This window comes from Furipterus horrens, unplaced genomic scaffold (assembly GCF_987537825.1).
Source record: "Furipterus horrens unplaced genomic scaffold, mFurHor1.1.pri manual_scaffold_8, whole genome shotgun sequence".
NCBI lineage: Eukaryota > Metazoa > Chordata > Mammalia > Chiroptera > Furipteridae > Furipterus > Furipterus horrens.
In genome coordinates this window covers 50,947,940-50,974,780 of record NW_028327178.1, presented here as the reverse complement: position 1 = coordinate 50,974,780, position 26,841 = coordinate 50,947,940, and the positions used below count along the sequence as shown (strand labels likewise).

Below are 26,841 nucleotides of genomic sequence, written 5' to 3'. Positions count from 1 at the left end.
GTACTGTGTGAAGTCTGAAGTCTGAATGCTATGGTGCATGGTTAACTCTGTCCCCCTCCCCCTGATTCAGGAATGAGGCACTTATCTCCCAGCTCCTAGAAGTGTTGGCTGACAGGTCTCACTGGAGTTCCTCTCTATGAGTTACCTTTCAGTGAAGTGAGTTAGCATTACCAAGGTCATGTTTTCTCCCTGAGTGCAGGCTATTTATCACAAAGGCCATTCCACTCCAGAGCTCCTGTGGGTTCAGTTGAGGTCATAGTTGCAACTGCATTTCAGTTCAACCTCTTGATCTGCCCAATTATGCTTCCCTCACACACTTACAGGATTGTTCCTGATATCACTTACCAATAAATCTCTTGCACACAATTCCAGAGTTAGTTTCCTGGGGAACCAAACATAGCTATGTATGACAGGTATCTGGAAGTCACTTAAGTGAGAGATGCCCAGGAGGCACCTATATCTGATTCTGGAGGTTAACAGAGATGATATATAGCTAGATAAGAAATTTTTGGGACTAACGGGCGCATAAAAAAATGCTGAAACCATAGCAATAGATAAGACTACACTGACAAAAAGTTGACTGAAGGATGAATTTCTAGAGAACTCTGATGTTTAAAGGATGGGTAAGAGTCATTAAAAGAGATAGGATTAGTCAGTGAGGCTAGGGAATTAGAAAAGAGCGCCATCAGGAAAGGCCAGGGCAGGAATGGGGAAAGATAATTTTAATGAAAACCAAGATGATCATAGTATCAAATGTAACTGAGATCAAGTAGAAAAAGAAAAAGGCCAATGAATCTGGCAATTACAAGCTCACTGGTGACCACTGCCAATGTATAACAGTCAAGGGATGAATAGGAAGTGATAAAGAGGAAACAGGAAGCACAGACTCCTCTCCAAGAGTGCAGCAGTGAAGAAAGGAGAGAAGGTGAGCTTGATGAACTGGGGTAGTCAAGGGGCAACTTTTTCTCCCCACAATGAAGGAGACCGAAATATGTTCAGTGGGGAAATAAAGCCAAAGCCAATGGAGAGGGAAAGTTGAAAAATATACTAACAAGAAATGTTTTAATAGAGGAAGGTTCTAGAGAACACTAGACAGAATGGGACCAAAAACATATACAAAGGAATTATCTTTAAAGAAACAAAAACATACCTCCTTTAGGACAAAAGGAAAAGCAGCTAAGGAAAAACAAAATAGTGTAGAATAGTGTTGTTCAATAAGGTAGTTAATAACCACACATGGCTACTGAGCACTTACTAAAATGAAGCTGGTTTCATTTGAGATATACTGTAAGCACACCAGATTTCAAATACTTACTACAAAGGAAAAGAATACAGATCGTCTTAATAATAATTTTTCCATACTAATTATATTTTAAAATAGTATTATGGATATATTTGGTTAAATAAAATATTAAAATTAATTTACCTGCTTTACTTTTTTAAATGCGGCTACTAGAAAACTTAAAACTCCGTATGTGACTTGCATTATATATCTATTAGACAGCATTGCAGATGTATTATCAAGTAATGTTACTTACTGTGGGAATGCAAATCTTGCTTAACGGGTTTCCATCCAGGAGATAAGATCCATTAAATGTCACATATTCATCATAATACTGAGGTGCTTGAGGAATAACACTACATAACAATTTGCGCTTTTCCTCAATTTTTTTCCTTATGTGCAAGAATTCAAAATATGGATTTGCTCTCTCTGAACTGTATGGCTGAATCTCATCTAGTTTCAGAGAATCTACAATGGCTGCCAGAGACTGCTGAGTTTTCTCTTTTGCTTGTAGTAAGGACGGACTCACTTGCACAGGCTGAGGTACACGTGACACTTTCCTTTTCCGTGGGTGGTGAATTTGAGGATCATCTTCTTCAGTTAATCTTATTCTTCCTCTAGGGGGTGAAGATTCACTGTCTTTTTCTGGTAACAGTGTACAGCTGGCAAGAATCTGTTTGCTTTGATTTGCCATTGTATTTGCTTTGTTTCTAGTCATCCTCTGAGGAATTTGGTTTTCAGTTTTATCATCTTCAGCATTTTCTTCTAATTCTACTTTAACTAGTTGAGCATATTTATGCATTTCTGGTTGAGCTGGTTGTTGTGAATGGTTTTCTAAACTCGATAAAGTGCTTTGCTGTGATTCTTCATCTTCGATGGAAAGCAAACACTTTTCACTTTCAGGACAAAATTTTGAATTATCTTGCTCATTTAGGTTTCCTTTTGGCATTCCTGCATTCATTTCACATAAACCAGAATCACACTTATCATTCAAATGAGCTAACACCAAACCCTCCAGTTTGCTTTCTTTTTCATGTGAAATAACCTGAATATCAGAAGTGCTATTTTCAACCTCATAGCTATTGGAAGACTTATACATTAGTTTGCTAAATGAATAATGTATACTTAGCTGGGAAGAGGAATCACTCCCATTCAAGTCCTTTTCTAATGGTAATACAGGCAAAGCATTAGCCTTTTCAAAATCTGGTGATGCTTCTTGAACAGTGCTTTCAGAGAACACAGGAACAAAGGCATCCGTCTTTTGAACATCTGTTAAGGCAAAAGTATTCTCCGTATCTTTTGTAGATTCATTATCAGCCTCTAAAACAGAACTGATAATTTGAACTGTGTTTTTCTGTTGTAAAATACCTGGCTCTTGATTGGCAACATATGACAAAGACGTATGTTTAGAAATAGTTTCAGCATCTGAAAGTGACTGGCTGTAAAAAGAGCTAGGCTGCTGTGAAGGCAGAAAGGATGCTGCATCCTGAGCACAACAGTTTACTGGCAGTTCAGTCTGGTGCAGGGATAATAAATCAGTATTTTGTTCTTTCAATACTTTGTTTTCAGAATTACAAAATACTTGAACAGAAGAATCTTGATCAGTTGTACTAGAATTTGGGCTGATAAAGTCAGTGGTGCTTAATGATCCCAGTCTATCAACAGGTATCTCCCATGATTTATTTTGGATCACACCAACCTGATTAGATGGCTCTAAATGAACAGGACTGTCCATTAAAGTGCCCACTGGAGCAGAACTCTTGATAACATTTATATCAGCTAAAATATATCTGCTGTTTACAGATCTAGTTGGAGAAGCTGCAAAACTGGAATGTATGTTAGACGTATTTGAAAGTTCTCTTTCAGGCACATTTGAACATACTTCAGGTTTGGGAGAAGGACAAATATCTCTTGGCACAGCTAAGCCACCTTGACTGCTTTCTTCTGGTATTGTTTGAAATGCTTTTGTATGTTCACAAATGACAGATGGCATGCTGCATCTTCGAACTTCTACAGCTGGTCTCCCCTCATTTATAACGAGTTTAACATCTTCTACAGAAGATGATCGGAGATGTGATGTAAGTCTGCTTGTATATGGTGGTTTAACCCGCTCTGGCAGTTCAGCCAGGCTATCCAAGTCCTTTTCATGAAGTGCAGGAGATTTGGCAATTGGCAAAAAAGGTGATTGGGAAAAGGACATTTGGGAATCTGAACCCTCTAACATAAAGTCAGAGTCATACTCAACTGGAGGCCTTGGGGTAGTCACTGTAGTATGACAGGAATCTTCTGAACTAGCAACAGAAATCATGGATACAGATCTGGAGCTGAGGCCTGGTTTTTCACTTTCTGATCTAGGAGATCTATTTAAGCTATTATCTGAGACAAAAGATGACTTCCCTAAACTTATTACATTTTTTGTGTCAACAGACTGTGATCTGCTACTTACTGCATCTTTAGATTGTTTCTCCTTGGTATAAGCATCAGTCAGCTCTGAACTCTTTGACCTAGTAAGTTCTTTATTTTTGGACTCAGCTAGTGTATGCTTTGTTTTTTCTTTATCTTTTACTTTAAGTTCTAAACAATTACGATTTCTCAACCTTTCCTTTTCTTTTTGCTTTATTTTTTCCTTATGTTTTTTGTGCCACTGCTCTATTTCTAAGTCTTTAAGGCTTAGCATTCGTTCAAAACTTGTCTGCATTAAATCATCATTCACTAATCTCTTTTCTTTAGGACGTGTTTCTTTTGATAATGGTGATGACTTAGGTTTGAGCTTATCTGCTTCAGATTTTAGTTTGAACAAACTATTTAGTTGAATTTTATCCTTGTGCTTATCTCGTTCTTTGTATCTGTCTATATCTTTATCTTTCTTATCTTTTTCTTTTCCATCAGGAGTTTTCAAAGGTTCATCTTTTGTTTTTTCTTTAAGGGATAAAGTTTTTTCATGTTGTGGTTTACTACTATCTGCTATACTTGACCTCTTTTCTTCCTGAAAGTGTTTGGAGTTAGTTATATTCACACTTTCTTTATCTCTAGATTTTTCCTTTTTATCTACCTCTCTGTCTTTATTTTTACTTTTTTCTGATTTAGTGTAGTCACTATTATCTGACTGTTTGTTTTTTTTTTCCATCAAGTGCTTTTCTTTGCTTTCTGCCAGATGCCTCTCTTTTTCAGGTTTTTCTTTGTCATATTTTCTATCTATCCTTTCTCTACTTTTCTCTCTGTCATCAACTTTTTTAATATTTTTTATCTTCTCACCTTCTTTATGACATTTCTCTGTATGATGTGAATATAGTTTGTCTTTTTCTTTTATTCTGTCAGCGCATTCACTAAGATCTAATTTGTCTTTCTCTGACTTATGCTCATGTTTTATCTTTTTCTCCTTTTCAGAATTTTTTCTTTCACCTTTCTCAACATCCTTTTCTTTACTTTGAAATCGTTTGTCAGATTTTTCCTTACTCTCTTTTACATGCTTTTCTTGTTTTTCAATTTCTATTTCCTTTTCCATTGAATGTAACCCTATAGATTCCTCACTGGCACTTAAACCTAAAGAACTGAATTCTGTTTCTTTAACTATAGGTACATTCTCTCTTTCTTCTTTTATATCTTTTATTTTTTCTTCCCTAAAGTATCTCTCACTTTCCTTTTTAATCTTTTCTCGTTCTTCTTTAAAGTTTCTCTCTTTTGAGACATGCTTTTCCTTGGTTGATTTATCATCTTTTACGTTTTTTTCCAACTTTGACTTTTTCCCTAATGTTAGGGAGTCATGTTCCATATTCAAAAAAATATCTTCCGTTTCATCACTTTTAAAAAAATTCTCTTTCCAAAATTCTCTATCAAATTCCACACTTCGTTGCAGCTCTTTATTACCATCCCTATTTTTGTATTTTTCCTTTTCACTTTCAATTTCCTTTTTATGCTTTTCTTTTTCCCTCTCCTTATGTTTCAATTTATGCTTTTTTAATGTTTTACCTTCTTTATCCATTTTTTTCAGTGTGCAATCTGAATTTTCAAATGTTGAACTATGATCTTCATCCTTTATTTTAGCATTTGACTTTTCACCAAATTCTAGGTGGAAATCTTTCTGTTTGTTTTTTTCCTTATGCTTACAAGATTTTACACTTGAGCTTTCTGGCAAGAATTCCGATTCTGTATTATCATATCGAGTAAGATCAGGCTGCAATGACATTTCAGAACTTCCTGGTGATAAACATATTTTGGTGTGTTCTTGTTTTAGTGGTGCTGATTGCTTTTCACTTAGTCCACAAGAATGTTTAGGAGATTTACCACAGGATATATGAAATAAATGTAACGAAGTATCATCTTTAGGGCTAAAAGATTTTCTAAAATTCACCTCCTCTCTGGCCTTTTCTGAACAATCTACTGTTGTATTAACTGTCAAGTTTGGTACTCTGCTATTTTCTTTCCCCTCTTTTTCTTGCTTCAGCTCTTGGTTCTCTTTATTTTTGTTCTGGTTCTTTAATTTTCTTTTAACTTTGCCTTTCTGTTTGTGTTCATTTGAAACTCCACATTCCTTTTTGGTTTGTGTATCGGAATTTGATGTTTCAGGGATAGAGCATGGAGTAGACCCCTTTTTATTCTGAAGAATTTCTTCATCTGAACTTTCAGAACTTGAATATAAAACCCTAGATGGCTTTTGTTTTTTACTTTTAAATGATTTAGGATAGAAAGCTTTATCCTGTTTTGCAAATAAACTATTCTTTTCTACTTCAGATTCATTTTCTTTTCGTAGCTCTTTCCTAAGAATATGCCTATCATCAATCATTTTATTTATTTCTTCATCATCATCATCTTTGAATTCATACTCATCAAGGGCAGATGGAAGAGGTGCTTTGGGAATTACTTGTTTACTTTCACAGATGAGAGAGTCTTTCTCTGTCTCAGAGTCAATATTTTCATCAACACTGGAAGGATTTACAGACTGAGCCTCTTCAGAATCTAGAATAAGAAGAGAAAATCTGTTGTTGGTTGAAAGACAACTGTCAGAAAAATAAGCCTGAGAGAAAAACACTGCATATACAGAAAATATTGCAAACAATTCAGAAAAAAATTTCAGATTTATATGTGAATAACGCAATAGAAATATGTAAGAACTCTGCTACAGTGTCATGGACAGGATTCCATGACACCTCTAAAAGCATGATACACTGAATTTACAACGCACATATCAGAAATATATAATACAAATATGCATACTATAAAACAGAAGTTTGTAACCCAGCAGACTGGGTTTCAGAGGAAACGCCGGCTACTCATGTTATGTAAAATTTTACATATAGGTACTTCTTGCTCTGGAGAGGATGTTTAACAAGATTCTTTGACGCAAAAAGATTAAGAAACACTATTTAAGAAATTTAATTATGTAAATATCACAGATTGTTTTATGGTTCAGATTTTTTATTAATAAAACCATAAGGGATCAAGTGATTTCCATAGGCACAGCAACTTAAATAAAGGTGAATGGTGTTGATTATACAAGAAGTGACTACCTAGTTAAAAAAAAATTCAGAAAAATGAAAAGTAATATATCCCCTCCGAGATCTGCCATTCTGTGCCATGTAGCCATGCCTCTGGTTTTGTTTGTCATTGCATTTTCATTAGATTACACGTATGATGGAGATCATTTGTCTTTCCCTGATTGGCTTATTTCACTTAGCATCATAATCTCCAGGTCCATCCATGCTGTCACAAAGGGTAAGAGTCCCCTCTTTTTTACAGCCATGTAGTATTCCATATGTAAAGGGGCCAGGGGGATTGGAAGAGATTAGCCAAAGAATATATATGCACAGTCCATGGACACAAGACAACAAGGTAGTGAAGGCCAAGGTGGGAGAGGAAAGGAGAACATCTGTAAACAATGTCAATAATTAAAAAACAAACAAACACATCCCGTAATTACATAATCAGGATTATGACAGATGAACAGATAGGCAAATCCGATGAAAATTACTCTATTCCTTAGTTTTCTTATCTACAGTAATATAGACTTGATCCTAATATATATTTTAGGACAATAAAGGACATAATAGGCTCAAATTCTATGTATTTCTTAAATACATGAAAATTTAAGTACATGAAAATTCAATTGCATCCAAACTGCTGCATGAACATAGCAAAAAAACTGCTAGATTTCTATTTCATATTATCATTTTAAATTATTTATTTTTTAATCCTCACCTGAGGACATGCTTATCAATTTTAGAGAGAGGGGAAGGGAAAGAAACACTGATTGATTGCCTCTTGTATGTGCCCTGACCAGGGACTGAACCTATAACCTAGATATGTGCTCTGACCAGGAATCAAACCCGTGACACCACTCCAACCAACTAAGCCATACCGGCCAGAAAAAGGTTTTTTCTTCCTGGGTGGGCATCGTTTCTTAGCTAAAATGTATTTTGCGTACATGGGCCTCTAACTGAAACGAAAACCCAGGCCTCTAACTAAAAGGAAAACTGAGGGCTCTGACCAAGAGGGTGAAACCAAAAATCATTACAAATACACTACTTCATTTGCTAAGCATTTAATTTAAAAATTCTAAATTTAATACATTAAGTTTCCTATAAAGTGATCTAACTCTCAAATACTCTTTTCACATGATAATTTTAATTCCAGAAGTATTTTCAAGTGTCTATAAGGTACTGGGCACTGCATAAGAGCTCTAGAGAGGTCAACGATCTTGTTTTTGAAGATGTGGTAATACTCTAAGACAATACTATTACTAAATGCCAATGAATGACACATGGTATGAAAAAAAAATATGAAATAATAACTGCTTATACATATGTAAAGAAATATAACTCTCCATTCCCAATTATGCAATACATAATATCAAACTACAAAGGAACTACTTGGGGAGAATTCATTAAATGAATACAATAATATGAACTTATACAGCAGGTGTTATTTTCTCTGTTAACATTTATAATTTGGTCTTAAGGATTTTTCCAATTGCAGTCTTCAAGGATTTAATTTCATGTTTATAAATAACTATTCTATTTATATTGTTTCTCATCAAATAATTAGTTTTACTGGAAACTGGGAATAATTTTTTTTTTTGTATATCCCATAAAATTAGTTCCACATTTACTATCAATCTTGAATATTTATTATTCTCCACCAGGCACATATGCTAGGAGATAGGGGTGACAAGATGAAAAAACCAGTCCTGCCTCTTACTGGTTACACAACCTGCCAATTGCTAAAATGGCGGCAGATACTAGGTCCAAAGGGTGCACTTGGGGAAGTCTGTTTGGAAAAACTGGAGAAGGAAAGCAGGCTTCTCAAAGAAGTAGCACTGAGACTAAAGCATGAAGGATATATAGAGATTTCAGGTAAGATTTAAGGGCATGAAACTACTATATAATCAAGCAGCTCAAATCACCACATGCATACCATTTCATATATTTTTCTTTTCATCTTACAGAGCATACGTGTTTTTCGAAGTTACATTTTCTTCATTACTATTTTTATTCTCACCTGAGGACTTTTTTTTTCAATGCTTTTAATAGAGAGAGGAAGGGATAAAGAAACATCAATGGAAGAGAGAGGCATCGACTGCTTTCCTTTTGTATGTGCTCAGACCAGAGATAAAACCCATAACCTAGGTATGTGCCCTTCCTATTGGGAATTGAACCTGCAACCTTGTGGTTACAGGATAATGCTACAACCAATTGAGCCACACAGGCCAGGGCTCTTCACTATTATTTTTAAGGACTATGTGTTATATTGTGTTAATATGTAATCATTTAAAATGATTCTTCTACTGAGGGGACATTCAGATTGCTTCTAATTATTTGGTATCATAGATATTTAATAATGTAGAAAAGATTATGTAGAGTTGTGAGGGGTAAAACAAGACTGGCCACAAGATGATAATTATTAAAATTGAGTGATACGTATATATAGGCTCATAATACCATTATTTCTACTTTTGCATATATTACACAAAGTTTCTATAATAAGAGTAAAAACATTAATTTACTTACAATTAATTTTTAATCTATTTTAAAATATTTTAAGTAATGAATACATTCTGCAATGAACAGAATAAAACAAATCAAAACACTTCACATATATATTACATTTAGTTTTAAAAATAATTTTCCCCTGTCCACAGTGGCTCAGTTGGTTGGAATGTTGTCCGGTAACTGAAAGGTTTGATCCCCAGGATGGATGTGTAGAATTCCTGGTCCTGGTCCAGGCACATATAATCCCAAGTCTGGACACATATGATTCCCCCGTTCAGGCACCTTCTGGAGGCAACCAATACATGCTTCTCTCTCGCATGGATGTTTCTCCCCCTTCCTCCCTCTCTAAAAGCAATGAAAAAACGTCCTTGGGTGAGGATAAAAAATTAATTTTCTGAACAAAATTAGATAACATGTAAACATTTTCAAGAATACATTATATGTATACATGTATCCTTTCATCAAAGATTTTTAAATTAGTTAATGGTAGGCTCTATAGCAAAAAAAACAAAACAAAAAATAAGCTACTTTCTTTCATTTTCAGAACCCTTTTTACACAACAGAAGGTGCTCCACTCAAATATAATGAAGACGGTAGTTGTGCCACACTTCATAACTGGTATCATTAAGTCCAATAAACATACACTAAATTAATACTGCAATTATATGCTGACATTAGGATCCTTTGATTCTGACCTTTTCATACTCAGTAACTATCAGTATGGTATAATGGAAAATTGCAACAGGTTCTGCCATTAACCCTAGGTTCAAATCTTTATTCTGCCACTTTAATAGGTCAGTAATCTGTTATGAGGGATTAATTTATAAGGCTATTGTGAGGATTAAGTGAACTAAATAACGTAATGTGCCTGGCAAATCCTGGCACACACCATGCATGTGATAAATATTAACTCACTGCCTAGAAAAAAAAAAAAAAGAGAAAAATGTTACCATTAAATTATTTAAAAATTTGTTTATCAGCAAATACTGACAGTCAATAAATCACATGTTAATTTAAAGGGGCCAAAGCCGAATTCCAGAATTTTTCATATTTGCTTAATTTTGTACCAGAAGATTAAAGACAAAAAGATTCAAGCTAATGCCATGCACTTCACTTATTACAGGGTTACAATGGAGGTAGGTAGTCCTTTAAAATGATCACAGTGAAAAAACCACCAGTCTTTCAAGAAAACAAATGCAGATACAAACTTTTCATGGAGGAGAAAGGGGACAACAGTGAAGGGAGAGAATAAATAGAATGAAACAAGAAACAATTTTTTTATATTAGTGTCTCGTAGAATTTATAGTTTTATAGATAAAAGCACTAGTCATAATTATCAACCAATTGAAGATATTTTTTAGTATTCCCCAAAGAAGGGAGAGGGGAAATGTAAGTGGGAACACAATTACATAAACTCTATTTCATTTGTTAATTGCAATTTAATGCCTTTATATAATGGTTTAAAAAAAGTTTCTACAACTTAAGTGGAAGAAAATTATCCTCAATGAAAGCTTAAAATGAATACCACATTTATGCAAGTTTATAAATTGCCTTATTCATCTTTGTATCCACATTATATGCCCAGAATACTACTATGCAATAATGTTAATAAAAAATTTGTCTAGGACTAAACAGTTAATAAGTGGCAGACTGAGGTCTTCAAACCCAAGTTTATGTGACTCCAAAATTGGCACTGACAACTATCATGCTAATTCTGAGTACATAAAAGGCACTGAATACAGTCATGATGAACTCTACACAAACAATAAAATGAAGCCATAATGTGTGATCATTCCATAAGCATTCAATGAATACCTTCTCCTTCTACATTTATTTCATGAGTACATTGGGGAAAAAACTCAGCCACAAAATCAAGGATCTAAAATAAAGTATGATATTAAATGAGGTTTACCGTTAATTTACATGTAAAATTCTTTGAATGAAAAAGAAAAAGCAGTAACATAATGCTTTAAACATACCCACCTGAGGTTCAAGTAGAATTTCAAATATGAACTTGCTATTTGTCTATTCTTTGCTTGATCTTGAAATAGTCACATCTTAGATATACAGTATCTTGATTTAAATAGTCCATAAGCACATAAGAGATTAAAAACACCTCATTCATGATTATTAAATAATGCAATTTATAAAACAAAAAGTCTGGGAAGAGGAAAATAGGTAAGGGTGGTCAAAGAGTATAAATTTCCAGTGATAAGATGAAAAAGTTCTGAAGATGTAATGTACAGCATGGTGGCTCTAGTTAACAATCCTGTATTGTATATTTGGAAGTTGTTAACAGTAAATTTTAAAAGTTTTCACCTCACACACACAAAACTATAACTCTATGAGGTGATAAATGTTTGTCAACTAACCTTATTTGTGATAATCATTCTGCAATACATACATAAGATCATACAGTGTACACTTTTAAACTTACACAATATTGTATGTTAATTATGCCTCAAGCCTAGGGGAAAAAAGAGCAAAGAAGCCATTCTTTGATTCCTTTAAATTACTACAAACCAGTGAACCTGATTAGATTTTCCAACTTTATAATAGTAAATTAATTTAAAAAAATTTTTTATTGTATTTTCTTCCCATTATCATTTGACATTTTTCAATTTAAAAATTATAAGGCAGCAGTGCCATATAAAGTACGGTTCTGAACATTTCATCTTAAATAATCAGACATGTGTACTGTGATTACCCTATTTCAGATTTCCACTATGTTTAAAGCTAATTATCTATCAAGTGTTTATTCTATGCTAGCACGTATTCTATGTGCATCTGTATATTAACTCACTTAGCTTTTATTTACTTCACCTTCATGAGATTTGTATTGCAATCCCTATTTCAAAGATGTGGAACCTGAGCACATACAGGTTAACTAACATCCATGGTAAGAGATCCAGGGATCAAACCTAGAGAGTATAGGAGTACTAAAGTCTAAGCTCTAATGAATAAGATAGCCACTCCAAAAACAAGAGTGGAAAAAAGAATTTATTATTTGATTTCCATTATCAAATATCTACAATATTGAAAGCCTTTTGTGTGTGTAATATACTCAACCAGATATAAGTATTCTTTAATACTACTTGTAAAAATCTTTACAGTTGGAATGATGTTTACATGCCAATTGTTATTCAGAATTGGGCTAGTTCTAAACTATATATCTTTGTGATCTTTATTAAGATTTTTTTCATTTATTTTCAAATAGCATTAAAAAAAATGTCACGTTAGAAAACCAGGAAAGTACAGATGGGTAAAGGAAAAAACATCCATCCATAAAATAATCCCATCACCCATGAGAATTATTATTTGTAACTTACTTCAAGTATTATATTTGATTTTATTTAAATTTAACTAATTTAAAAATGACAAAGTGAACAGAATTTCTGAACCTCAGATCTGTTCTCTTGGCTCTTCTAAGGGAATCCTACTTATGGTCATTTCAGAAAGTATGCTTATACTCCATGAGTAGCCCAAAATCATGTCACATTTTGGCTTTCTTTATACAGGGTAGTACAGAAAAAATAAATTAGTTATGAGTACGCAGAACAAGAGTTCATTCTTGTATTATTATTAATTACTGTATTATTTTCCATATGAACTGTAAACCTACTTTTGCCCCACCCTATATATTTAGCCTATGGCTTGTTCATATTGTTTTTTCCCCCTAGTTTTTGCCTTTCTTTTCATCAGATTAGATGATGTGCCTTCATATCATCAATACCATGTCACCGTGAACTCTAAGAATCTAATTTATATAACATGTCTACTGTTATCTACTCTTTCCTTGATAACATTTTCCATAAAGCTCTCTGATATTTTCTTCTAAAATTTGTCAGCTGCTTATTGCTGTTACTCTGGAATTTTTAATCAAAATCCTGAGTTAATCTTCATCTCTTCCTTCTAGACATTTTGTCATGAAAAATATACTAAATATTTTTTTTCAGAAAGAGAAGATAAAGTATGTCCAAGATGTCCAAGGATATTTTCGTTTGGCCCTTACACTTGAATAATGCCTGGAAATGCTGGAACTGTAGGTTCAAAGTAATTTTTCAAAAAATGTTTAAATTATAGCTTCACCCATCTTCTAATAACATATTTAACCCTTTAAGTGCCAACGTTGCTGTGAGTGGCGCTGACAAATTTTCCCAAAAGTGCCAGCGTCACTCCCAGTGAATCTTTTATCGATAGCTGTTAATGTAAAGAACAATGGAATAATTCGTATTTTATGTTTTGTTCTCTTTTTTTGTACCTCAGGTTATATATTGATACAACTTTTTGTCATGTTGATCCAAATTTTGAATTTTTACACTTGTTCAAATACTGACATATTGTTATAATTTTTACTTATATTTTAAACGGTCCTTTTAATTTCATTTATCTTTGCAATATTGTCAGAACTCTACGCAGTATGCATGATAAGGAAGCTTTTGCTGTTGTATTGTTTTTGCATTTCATTTTTGTTTATAAACTGTTTTTCACTGTTGATATCTAGATATATGTCTCTAGTGTGAATGCCATTTGTGTTCATTTTCTTTGTACATTATGAAGTTTTCTTTTTCCCCCCACAAAATTTATGCAATATTTGGCATACTTCTTGTTATCCATGTTGCTATGTGTTTTTTCAAATTATAATCATAGGTTTTATATTGTGCCATATATTATACTTCAAAAGTCATATTGAAATAAAGATTTTCTAAAATAATTGTTATAATAAAGTAATTTTAATGCAATAATTTTTTTGCTAAATTGCGTCTAAGAACACTGCTTACAAAAGAAGAGTGTATTTACTATATGTCGTGAAATTTTCAGCACATTATGAATAATAATTTTTTAATAGACATTTTTCATAAACTCTGCATTTCTCAGTAAAATAGCCTGGCATTTCTCACACAATTTTTAGCCATTATGCATGGCACTCAAAGGGTTAAGAATGAGAAATTTGAGGTCAGTCTCTTTTCTTCTTAGGTAATAACATGTTTCCTTCTGATGCTTGGAGCTTGTAGGATTTACAAAAAAAAAAATCTTTATCCCTGAAGTTGTTTTGTATCTAGATGTGAGGGTCTCTCCTCTCCTGCTTTTTTAACATTCCCCTTTGATCTACAAATACAAGTTTTTCTTCAGTTAAAGTACACTTCAATTAAAAATAGCTTCTTCCCAACTTTAATCTTTTTTGTAAGATGAATACTATATTCCTGGGTATGGTTTTATCTTTTTAAAAAAATCATTTTCTCATATTTCTAATATCTTTTTTAAAGTGTTTTATATTTTGGCCTTCTCTTAGACCTCTCCGATCTTCAGCAATGCCTAGTGTATTCTTTAGTCCTGTATAGAATATTTACTTTCAGTAGTGATAAATATTAATTCCAAGGACTTTCCTGTTTTAATTTTTTATAGGAGCCTTTTTTTGTTAGTTAGTGGATCGACTGCCCGCCAAGAATCTCCAAGAGTACTGAGAATAACTTACCCTTCTGCTTTCTATATTATTTACATTCTCCAGGATCAATGGTTCTGTTTGCTCATCTTGACCCTTCTCATTTCATTCAGTTGGTTTACCTCAAATCTTTGGATTTCTTTTCATATTGACAAAGGGAAAAACTTGTTTCTTCAGTATTTTGTGGAGAATCTTTATTTTTAAAAAATTGTTGTTATATTACAGTTGTCCCAATTTTCCACCCATTGCTATTGCTCTCCCCTACTCCACCCCCCCTCCCCTGCTCCCACAGTCAATCCCCATCCTGTTGCCCAATCTTTACAACAGGCTTCATTCTTGTGTGAGAGGCCTCCTGTTCACAGTGATCTGTGGACCTCTCTAATCTCAGCCTTATGCTGGAAAGTGTTCTCTGAACAAGATGACTCTTAGTTTCAGGGTCTCTGGGGTTTGTTGAGATGAATATTTCATAATTGTTGCGGGCCTCTTCTATTTTGGATTTTTCCTTTGCTCCGCAATAACTCACTAATCACAGCTAATATATCTAATAATTATAAATAAATATAACATTTATGCTACCTAGCCAAAGGCATAACATTAGAGAAAGACACCTGCATTTTAGAAAACAAGTATTTACAGCTTTCATACCCCTAAATTGATTGAGAAATGTAGCTTAGAGACAGGGAAATATAGTATTAGGTAATTTTATATAGTCTCATCTAAATCTCCACCTCTATACCTCAATTTTTCTAAGCAGAGGTTAAGTATTTTAATCTACTTTATAAGAGAAAAGTGGTTACACTTCTACTTGGAAATAAATATGCCATATGAAAACATATTTTCACTATTTCTATATTACTAGATATAGGTAAGAGAAATATAGTTAATTTAGGCGTGAGCTGGGGAGGGAAGAGAATATAATAAGTTGAAAATACTAAGTCTAAAAGGGAAATCTACATAAGGAGTAAAATCAAGTACCACAGTACTCCACATACTCCCTCAATTAGTTATTACACTGCCTTTTTACTAAAATGTCAATAACACAGAACTGTGCTATAAAATATAAATTAATCAAGATATTTCCCCCCTCTGAAAATACTGGTATCACTACAAAAATTTTGGTGTCACTAAAGGAAACTGACAAAATCACCCAGTCTTACCTATTCCATCATAAATATATATATATGTTACATGGAGGTCCTTTTTTACCATGACTAGATAAAACATTTTTCTGCAGACAGGATGATATAGCTAAGGCCAAACTCGTTTATATGTATGCATATACAATTAATATTTTTAATCCAAAAATCTTTTTTTAAGGGTTCTGCCCAAAGATACCCTTTACAGAGTATTAGTCTTAAATATTCAGCAACATCTCAACTACTATAATTATGTGACAGACTCACTTTAAGTTGTTAGGCACTAGTAGAAATTCAGTTTTTAAGGAAAATCGTCAAGCTGACCTATTTAAACAAAAAACCTCCTAGTTTTTGTATTTGCAATACCTATTTTAGCAAGTACACTTGAAATTTTTTGACTATATTTACAAGAATTTCAAAGACATATTTAGCAGATAACTATTTCATGTAACATAAAATTTAAAGTATAGTATATTAATTTGCAGACATCCAAAGAACATCTCAGCTGCAACCACAATTTCCCATTTTTCTGACATATAAGCAAGTCAAAAGTGTAGAACGATATAATTTCTATAGATACTGCTAAAGGGTGAATGTTTACAATATATGGTAATTCAGGTATTTGTAATTTCTTTCCCTTCTTCTCCACTTAGCAAAATTAGACATAGACATTTTTCTTTATAAAACGCTTCACCTAGAATTAAAAATTCTTAAGCTTCAGAACTAGATTGATATAATTAATCCGCATAAAACACATGATAAAAATCTAATTTAAAAGTACTGACTTTCAAATCAAGTGAACTATAGAGGTTTTGTTTGTTAAGATTCAGGTAAAAGTAGCTGGTGCTATTTAGAAAAAAGGATCAAAAATTAAAATTCATAACTGTATAAAGTGCTTATGTCACAAAGCAGAGAAGAAAAAGCAGAACATGCAACAGTATAACAGAATTTCTTTTAATTGGTCATTAAGTAAAAGAGTATCTCATTGCCTATCCATGCTGTATGGTCAGCTCTCTGCATGTAACGGATACCCAAGTGCTTTTTCATTTCTTCTAAGCATTGACACCACAGGGATATGTGAAAAATAAAAAGTGCTAAACATTGAACATGGTGCTTGCTGCTACGCAACTAGTTCAGAAATAAATTTAAACAAACAAGTTGCTAACAGCCCTGGTGAAATAAAATAAGGGTGTTGGGCAATAAATGAATTACAATTTTTCATACTAGGCCTAACCTATTACCTAATGTATATACTGGAAATGATTTAGAAATGCCACTTGGGAAGCAAAAAGATAAAATATTATTTACATGTTAAATGGAGTAATCTTTAATTATAGGTATACACTAATATACAAATTCCTTTGCCTATAAAATGCTCTATCAAGCCTAAATTTCTAATGTCAAATATGATACAGATTTTAACATTATAAAAACACCCTATGTAACTTCTTCCTCTAGTCTTCACACTTCTAAGATTAAATGATGTGCTTTAAAACTTAAGGTAATGATGCTTCTTCCTCCTTATGGTTAAATTGTTAACACCACATAATCCATTTAATAAAAATTTCTGGTATATATTTGTTTAAATAATTGTTTCTTTGGGGGGCTCTCTTGATTAACTGATATAATTACATATATTCATGCATCAACAGTCATATTTCATAATTCCTGAAATATAAAACTAAGGAAATAATTTTCTCAAATTATGACAATATACTTGGAATAGTTATAACTTACTGTTTTAATATTAAGAAAGTAAGGTTTGAAAATACTGGTCATTTCGTGTATTTTATGACACAGAAATGCACTCAGTAAACACCAGTGGGTAACAATACATCACTGTCTTTTGAAAAGTTTCCTAATCTATTTTACAATCAACTCTAAAAGTAGCTTGTCTATTTATTATGATAGAACATATGAACATTTCCTTGCTGAGGTTTCAGTATGCAAGTGAGGAAAGTTTATAACAGCTGCTTAACAAACAAGGCCAGATTATCAGTAGTCTAAGTAAGATCAGAAATAGGTGAATAATTCTGATAATGACTGGCATTTTCAATTCTGTCTACTGGGAACTCTGTTTAAGTAATAAAACCAATGTATGTGAACTTTTAACAGAATCTCTACTCTGGCAATAAATGAATGTCTGAAAGTAGGGGGGAGCACTATAGTGACACAGGGTTATCCACATCTCTACTACCATAACTATGCTTTATTTATGAGCATGATCTGGACCTTTGAATGATTACATTCTCAATAAAATAGCAAGAAGCAGTTTTGTGGCAAACACTATTATTAGATGGAATTTCCGTATACCAAAGTAATGTGAAATAAAATCATGGGAAAAGGGCAGAAGGTAGGGGAGAAAAGACTACAGAATTACGCAAATTTCAAAGTGCCACACATTTGTATACAAATAAGATGTACTAACCAGAACATGTATTGCTGCAACAATATCATAAATGTCTGATATGTATAACATAAAACTGCTACTCAGTGTGGTACACGAACTGAGGCCAGTCTGCAAATTGTTTATAACTAATCTGTTATGAAATAAGGAGCTTGTACCAGAAATGGGAATCAATTATGTCACTAGCATATTGAGTTCAGTTGACGTTTTTTTTCATAGCAGTTTTATCTTTTTGATGAAGGAAGTTGTACATTTATATTCTAGCACAAGCTCTGTATCTTGAGAACCAGCAATAGTTGTGAAACGGCTGCCCTGAGTAGCACTGTTTCCATAAAGCACAAGGCCAAATGGAATAAAACATATTTAAATGCTACATACATAACAGCCTTTTATTTACTCCAAATTTATTAAGTTCTAAAATTCATAGCATTGGTTATATTCTCTAACTTTGCAACACTTAAAGTGTATCTGTCACACGGATGACATGATATACCAGTTGGGTAACAATGCTATCAGGCTTTACACATACAAACATCTGTGGGCAGTTAATTATCTATTAAATTTTAACATGTTCTGAATTTAGAGTGGATGGTGTTTGATAAAGTTAACTCTAACAAGGACCTCATGTAAATTAAGCAATAAATTTGGGTATTTTCATCAGTCTTTTTCAGCGACTCCAAAATCTTTGTATGATACTTACTGATGATTTTTGCATCATTCCTTGAAGGACTTTGATCAAGCAATAATTCAGGCACTTTCACCATGTAGAAAAGAAATATTCTGAAAAATCAATACATAGCTGATGAACACATGGAACAATCAAAAGCAACGAAAGTCAAAAAAGGTTCTAGAAGATGTGTTCCACTCTAATTACATGTCAGTGTTCCATGCTAATTAAACATGTAAGTTCAAAGATAACTTTCTTCTTCCAAGGGAAAAATTTATTGCAGTGCTTCTAAAAAAAACTTTTATAACAAAGCTGCTTTTCACAACTATTGTTATCTGAAGAGACCAGAATCACAGATTTGTAACCATAATGAATGGGAAATTAACATGCCATATAATATTTTTTTCCCAAATCTTATTATCTTCCTTTCTTATGGAATCCAATGTAGTCTCAGCTATTATAATCCTGATTTCACATAGCACGAATATGTTCAAATGACTTCCAGCTTGTAACTGATAGATGGATTTATAAATACTTTGAAAGCAGAAATGACAGGGGTTAGTAGATGATTGTGTTAGTATCTTAATTTTCTTAATAGATTATATCCCTAGTACATAAATAATGCCTAACACATACTGAGTGCTCAAAAATAGTCACTAAAAAAGAAGGGGAAGGGTCTATTCAAGGAACTAGTATAAATGACCCATGGATATGGAGAACAGGGTGGGGGGGTAGAGGAGAGCAACGAAGGAAAAATGGGACAACTGTAATAGAAACAAAAAGTTGCTAAATAATTGAGCTGAAGGAGGAAGAGGAGTTTAGGATGACTACCAAGTATATGATATATGTATAGCTAATTGACATTACCATTAATTGAGAAAGAAAAAATAAGAAGAGTTTAAATGAAGAAAAAAGAAGTTCCATTTAGCTACACTGATTTCTGTGTGAATTCTAAGTGCTAATGACTAAATATATAGGTTCAAAGCTTAAGAGAAAGGTATGGAATAAAGAGATATTTGGAAGGCTTCACTATATATATATACATACATATATATATATATATATGTATGTGTGTATATATATATATATATATTAGATAGAACTGTAAGTGTGGGTGGACTTTAGTTGGAAAAGTACGTGGCATAAGAAGGTCCAGAAAGTAAAATCTTTGGAAAAACCAACACAAGGGAATATGTGAAGGGAATGAGAAAGAAGTGAAGGCAGATTCTAGAAGAAAACTGAGAAGAAAGAGTTTGGGAAGCTAAGTAAAAGTCAGGGAATTATGTCCCAGAAACAGAGAAAGCAAATTTTAGGAAGAATGTGGCTAACAGAGTTAAATTCTACAGAGACTGAAAAGACAGTTAAGGGATCTGGCAGTTAGATCATGTTAGTAATGATGTTGTTAGTAAACACAGATTCAATGGAGTGCACTTTAAATGCCCTACAATGCACTTTAAGGTTAGTTGTGAAGGGAAGGGCATATGGGATTAAATAAACAGGGATGCAAGGTAAGAGAAGATTCTGCTGGGTCTTATATATTTATGTGTACAAAAATATTATAACATGACTGTGCCCAACTCCCTTCCCTCCACCCAAATCATTCCTTTCTCTACTACTCACCCCCTATCCCCACATATGCCTTACTAGCAGCCTGTTATACATGCTTCTGCCTTTTCTCTATGTTTATAAAATGTCACACAAATATATGTACATATACGAACATACATACTGGTTTCTAAAAACACTGTTCATTTTACAAAAATGACCTATTACGATTATTCATCTTGATTTTTCTAACTCAACAATAGTATAGCATTAAGATATTTTTTCATAGTTTTACAACAGTACATGGTGTGGCTACATACCTTAATTTATACAACCAATCTCCTGTATAACTCTATATTTATGCTTTTTACCACTGAAAACAGTGCTACAATAAATACTGTATATTCCCAGAGGTGTAATTGCTAGAACAAGATGCATAAGTATCTTCAAAAACATTTTTATAATAAACTTTGAACTTACACATAAGTAGACAGAATGTTACACTGAATTCCCATGTATCCATTACTCAGCTCCAACAGCCATCAGTCTTTGGCCAATCGATACCCTGTATTCATCCTATTCCTGAATCATTTTGAAGCATATTCCATTCATATTATTTTATCTGGAAATATTTTAGTACGTATCTCCAAAAGATAAGAGCTCTTGTATTTGGCTAGCTGTTGTCAGACAGTTTTTCCAAAAGATTGTAACAATTCACATACCTCCCTTTACCCCTAGCTCCTATTAGGTAACTACATTTTAAGTTGTTGGTTTATTTTTCAATAATTTCTTTTGTTAAATTTTGTTTTTCAATTAGTTTACATTCAATGTTATTTTGTATTAGTTTCTGGTGTACAGTATAATATAATAGTTAGACAACCATCTATTATACTTCATGAAATACTCCTCCCAACATTTCCAGAAAACATCTGGCATAATTACAATATTATCGACTGTATTCCCTATGCTGTACTTTACATCTCCATGATTATTTTGTAACTACCAATTTGTAATTCTTAATCCCTTCCCATTTTTCACCTAGCCCCCAACCCCTACCCTTCCATTATTTCTTTTAAAATATATAAGAACATATTCATATTGATATACCTTTAAACCCTTAATGCCTGCAAGCAGATTCTTCTTTTATGTTGACTAGTACATAATACCTTGGTCAGGAACAGGACTCTTATGCTATTCTTTTGTCGCAGTAGTCTGTTTGCCACTGTTGCAAATTAGAAGTTCAATGTCAATGTGACACTTATCTTAACAAAGTTTTGTACAAAATTCCACCATAAGTATAACTCTCCTATTAAATACATACTTGATATTTTTAGTCTTGCCTATTTTTTAAAGTTTGATATGACCCTTAAGGTATTTTAATTTTTTTCCTACAGCTTCTTCTTTTCCATTCCCATACAGTTTATCTCTTGAAATAACAAAGCCATTTGGGTTTCCTACAGTTTAGATTTTACTTGGTTTACTTCAGCATGTTTCTCTGACCTTGTTATTTCCTAAAAATGCCAGCTGGATCCTGAGGACTGAAGAGTGGTAGTGTATTTTTTCATGAGGAAGCATGCAATGCTTTTTCCCCTTCTCTTTTAAAAATTTAATGTTAGCAACTTATAGTAAGGGGATTGCAAAATTGTCAACTTTTTTTCATTTTTAAAAAATCTGCCTTAATCTTATTAAAAAACACTTCTCACCTATAATGATGTTACCCAGTGATAGAATTCATATAAGGAAAAATAAATTATTTATTTTTTCTCCCTTTTGTCTAATTTTTAAGATGAGTGGATTCTCTGATGATGGATTAATTAAAAACATTATCACCATGGACTCAAGGATTTAAACATATTTAATAGGTTTAAAATCTTTGTTATGAATATCTTTATCAAAGCTCAAACTATGCCATCTTTGGCTAGGGGGAAATTGATCTAAGTTGTCTCCTAAGACCTTCTGACAAGACCTTATATTAGTCCTTGATAACTTTGTTGAAATCCTGTGACAAGGTGTTCTAAGCGCATCTTATATATTTCCTGTCCCAGACTTAGAATCATCATTTTTTTCTAAGAAGCTTGGTTTCCTTTAAATAGAAAATATATCAAGATTATAATCTAGGCACTAGGAATGATTATTGCTACTGTCTTGGTCATTGCTTTTAGAGCTTTCAATAGACAAAGCAAGGCAATTTTATTTATTTGTATATATTTTAAATTTTATTTGGAAATAATTTCAAACCCATAAAAATTAGAAAAATAAAAATTACTAAACTATATATCCCTTATCCAGTTTGTCTAATGTTAATGGTTTAGCCTCTTGCTCTATAGTTTGCTTTCTCTCTATATATACATGTGTATATATATATATATTTTTTTTTTCCTGAACTAGATGAGGGTAAATTACATCATCATGGCTTGTTATTCCTATATACATCAGTGAGTATTTCTTAAGAGATAAGGAAATTATCTTGTAACCACAGTGCAGTTGTCAACTTCAAAATTTACAATGATACAACACTAACTTACTGTCCATCTTCCTTGTTATTTGTAATCATTTCCCCTCCAGTACAGGAACCAGTCTAGGAGCAGGTATTGCCTTTAACTTACTATCTCTTTAGATAGTCTGGAATATTTCCACTGCCACTACTGGTTTTTCACAATGCTGACATTTCTTAATCTTTCGCCATTTTTAGAAAGAAAAACAAAAACAAAAACCAGAATTCTTTGTGATTATGCATTTTCAGCCAGAATGCTACAAAAGTGATGTATTCTTTTCATGATATCATATCTGAAGGCACATGATGTGTATTTGTCTCTCCTTTGATGATGTTAATTTTGAAGACAGTTCAGGTGCTGCTGAATTTCTCTACTATATAACCTTTGGTTTTCATCCTTTCCTCTCTTGTAATATGAAAGACAATGTAAATATCCTGTTCTTCATCAAAAAATTCCCCTTAGACTGATCAGCTATTAGAGATAATCTTTATTTATCATGAAGGGTGTAAATCAGTGGTTCTCAATCTTCCTAATGCTGCAACCCTTTAATACAATTCCTCATGTTGTGGTGACCCCCCAACCATAACTAAAGCATAGTGATTAATCACAAAAACAATATGTAAATATGTATGTGTTTTCTGATGGTCTTAGGCGACCCCTGTGAAAGGGTCATTCGACCCCCAAAGAGGTTGTGACCGACAGGTTGAGAACCACTGGTGTAAATGATTAGGTAGAGGCAGGAACTGCCTAAGTAGGAGAAGTGTAAGAAACTTTCTGGAGCCATAGAGATAGTCTGTATCTTGATAAGGTTGAATTATACAGGTCTATAAATTTCCCAAAACTCAGAATGTTTTATTAAATAAATAATTAACTTCACAAATACAAATATTACCAAAAAGAAAAAGTTATACACAGAAATTGAATCTAGTTAATGAAATGCATGTTTAAGTATTTACAGAAGTCTGCAGATTATTTTGAAATGCATCAAAAAATACTATGGATTGATGGGTAGATAGACATAATAAAGGAAATACAGCAAAAAGTTAACTCTAAAATGTAGTTGGTGGGTACAGGGTATTCACTGCACAGTTCTTTGAACTTTGCAGTATGTTTGAATTTTCATAATAAAACACTGGAGTTTTTAACTCCTGCACAACAAAAGACATCATCAGCAAAATAAAAAGGCAATCTACTGAATGGAAGAAAACATCTGTAAATCATACACACAAACCACACACACACATACACACACAAACGAGCGCACGCACACACGAAGGGGTTAATATCTAAAATATATAAAGAATTCACACAACTCAACAGCAAAAAAGTAATTCAACTGTAAAATGGGCAGAGGATTTCAACAACTGAGGCAGAGGACCTCAATAAGCATTTTTCCAAAGAAGACATACAAATGGCCAACAGGTACATGAAAGATGCTCTACATCAATTAATCATCAGGAAAATGTAAATCAAAACTACAGCCAGATATTATCTCACAGCTGTCAGAATGGCTATTATAAAAAGGACAAGAAATAAATGTTGGCAAGAGCGTGGGGAAAAAAAAGAAACCTTGAGCACTGGGCTGTAATGTAACCTGATATAGCGACTATGGAAAAACAGTATGAAGGTGTCTCAAAAACTTAAACACACAACTATCATATGATTCACCAATTCCACTTTTGGGTATTTATCTGAAGAAAACAAAAACTAATTAGAAAAGATATAGGCATCCCCATGTTCAGTACAACCTAAGTACCCACTGATGAATGAATGGAGAAAGAAAATGTACATTCTTCAACAGAACACTAGCCATAAAAAAATAAAATTTTGCCATTTGCAAAAGCATGGATGGACCTAGAGGATATTATGCTAAGTGATATGAATGAGACAGAAAAAGACAAATACTGTATAATATAACTTATATGTGAAAACTAAAAACAAAAACCAAGCTTACAATTAAAGAGAACAGATTGGTGGTTGCAACAGTTGAAGGTGGTGGTCATGAGCAAATGAGTTAAGGGCATCAAAGGTACAAACTTAAATATAAAATTAATTAAGTTATGGGAAAGAAATCTACAGTAATCTATAGCATGGTGATACAGTTAATAATGTATTGCATATTTAAAGGTTACTAAGAGAATAGATCTTAAAAGTCCTCATCACAAGAAAAAATATTGTGACTATATATAATAATAGATGTTAACTAGACTTATTGTAATGATCATTTCACAATGTACAAATATAGAATCATTATGCTGTATACATGAAGCTAATATAATCTTGTATGTCAACTGTACCTCAATTAAGAAAAAAAAGTATAGTTGTTCTATACCATAGACCTTTACTGCCTCAAAACTAGATGTTCGATTGCCTTCTGGAAATGACTGATATTAAGTGAGTATGGTTTGATTTTTATTTCCTTGCATATAACAATATAATATTAATATTACTTGTTTCTAGGAATTCTTTAAGATTTTTTGGAGATATAGTCCATTATAAGACTTACTAAATTCTTTTTCATTGATTGTTACTGTAAACATGGTGAATCCTAATCTATACACAAAAGATTTTCTTTAATACAAGTAAGTTTTTCTGTTATATTTCAAATTGTCTATGTTTTCTTTTAAAAATTGTGTTTGTAGCCCTGGCTGGTGTGAGCACTGGCCTGTGAACCCAAAGGTTGCTGGTTCGATTCCCAGTCAGGGCACATGCCTGGGTTGCAGGCCAGGCACCCAGTTGGGGGCATGAAAGGGGCAACTGATCAATATATTTCTCACACTTCCATGTTTCTTTCCGTCTCTTTCTCTCTCCCTTCCCCTCTCTCTAAAAATAAAATAAAATCTTAAAAAAAACACTGTGTTTGTAAAACTGTGCCTCTATCTTCCAACAATTACCAGAGTTCAACCACCTAAATGACAAGAGTAAAAATGCAAAGATAATTCATTAACGCTAGAAAAAGACAGGTAGGGTTTTGTTAGTAGCTCTCTAATTTATAAAAGAATGAAAATAAGTCAGACTAGCAGGTGGTAGCTATTAATGGGGACAGGTTCTGCAGTGGGCTTGAATCAGCAATTTACAGTGTAGGGAAAAAAATCATGAAAATAGGGCAATGGCATCATGACTCCATTTACCCAGAGGATGTGTAGCAAATAACAAGGTTACTAAATTCACCATTCTTACTAGATAGCTAGCATTATTCTAAGGTACTCAAACATTTTATGTATTATGAAGTAGGAGAATGTTCTACTAAACATCATGTCAAACGAACAGTTGAATATAAATGATCTGAAACAAACCTGTGTAACTTTCATCATCATCAGATAAAGGCACCTCTCTTTTTAGCAGTAATTCCAACTCCTCTGTTTCTGCTACATCCACTGGACGCTCTCCATGTTTATTAGCTTGAAATGGATTCCCACCATGACGAAGTAACAGTTTGACTATCTGCAACATTAAACAGTAGGAAGGTTTAGCTCCTTTGGAGAGTCTTCATAACAAACATCCTTCTGTTTCATCTACACTTCTGCAACCATTCCTTACAGTGTCTCTTCTAAATCATAATTAATGTGTTCAAGTTCCATTTTCACTGTCCTTCCCAATCTGATGATCTTACCTACTACAAAGAAATTTCCTTCTTGAAATTTAAGCTGGGCTATTTTAGCACTAAATCTTATCAGCTTCTTCCCCTTTCAGCATACATTCTAACTCTAACAAGTTATTTATTGAGAACCTATTAACAAGCATTGCTCCAACTTTTGCAAATAAATCAATGAACAAGAATAACAAGTTCCCTGTCTCTGTGAAATGTATACAGTTGACCCTTGAACAATGGGAATTAGAGGTGCCAACCCCTTGCGCAGTTGACTATCCATGTATAACTT

General features: G+C 33.1%; 1 protein-coding gene across 3 annotated transcripts in view; it reads right to left on the bottom strand.

Annotated features, from left to right (window-relative positions):
- The window catches only part of ANKRD12 (ankyrin repeat domain 12), a 140,647-nt gene that overhangs the window by 14,808 nt on the left and 98,998 nt on the right, over positions 1-26,841 (bottom strand). For all 3 annotated transcript variants that reach the window (XM_090285805.1, XM_090285806.1, XM_090285807.1), the window contains 2 exons: positions 26,257-26,404; positions 1,539-6,238 (listed from right to left, as the gene is read on the bottom strand). In XM_090285805.1, coding sequence (XP_090141931.1) covers positions 1,539-6,238; positions 26,257-26,404 — 4,848 coding nt within the window. The remainder of the gene's footprint in view (positions 1-1,538; positions 6,239-26,256; positions 26,405-26,841) is intronic.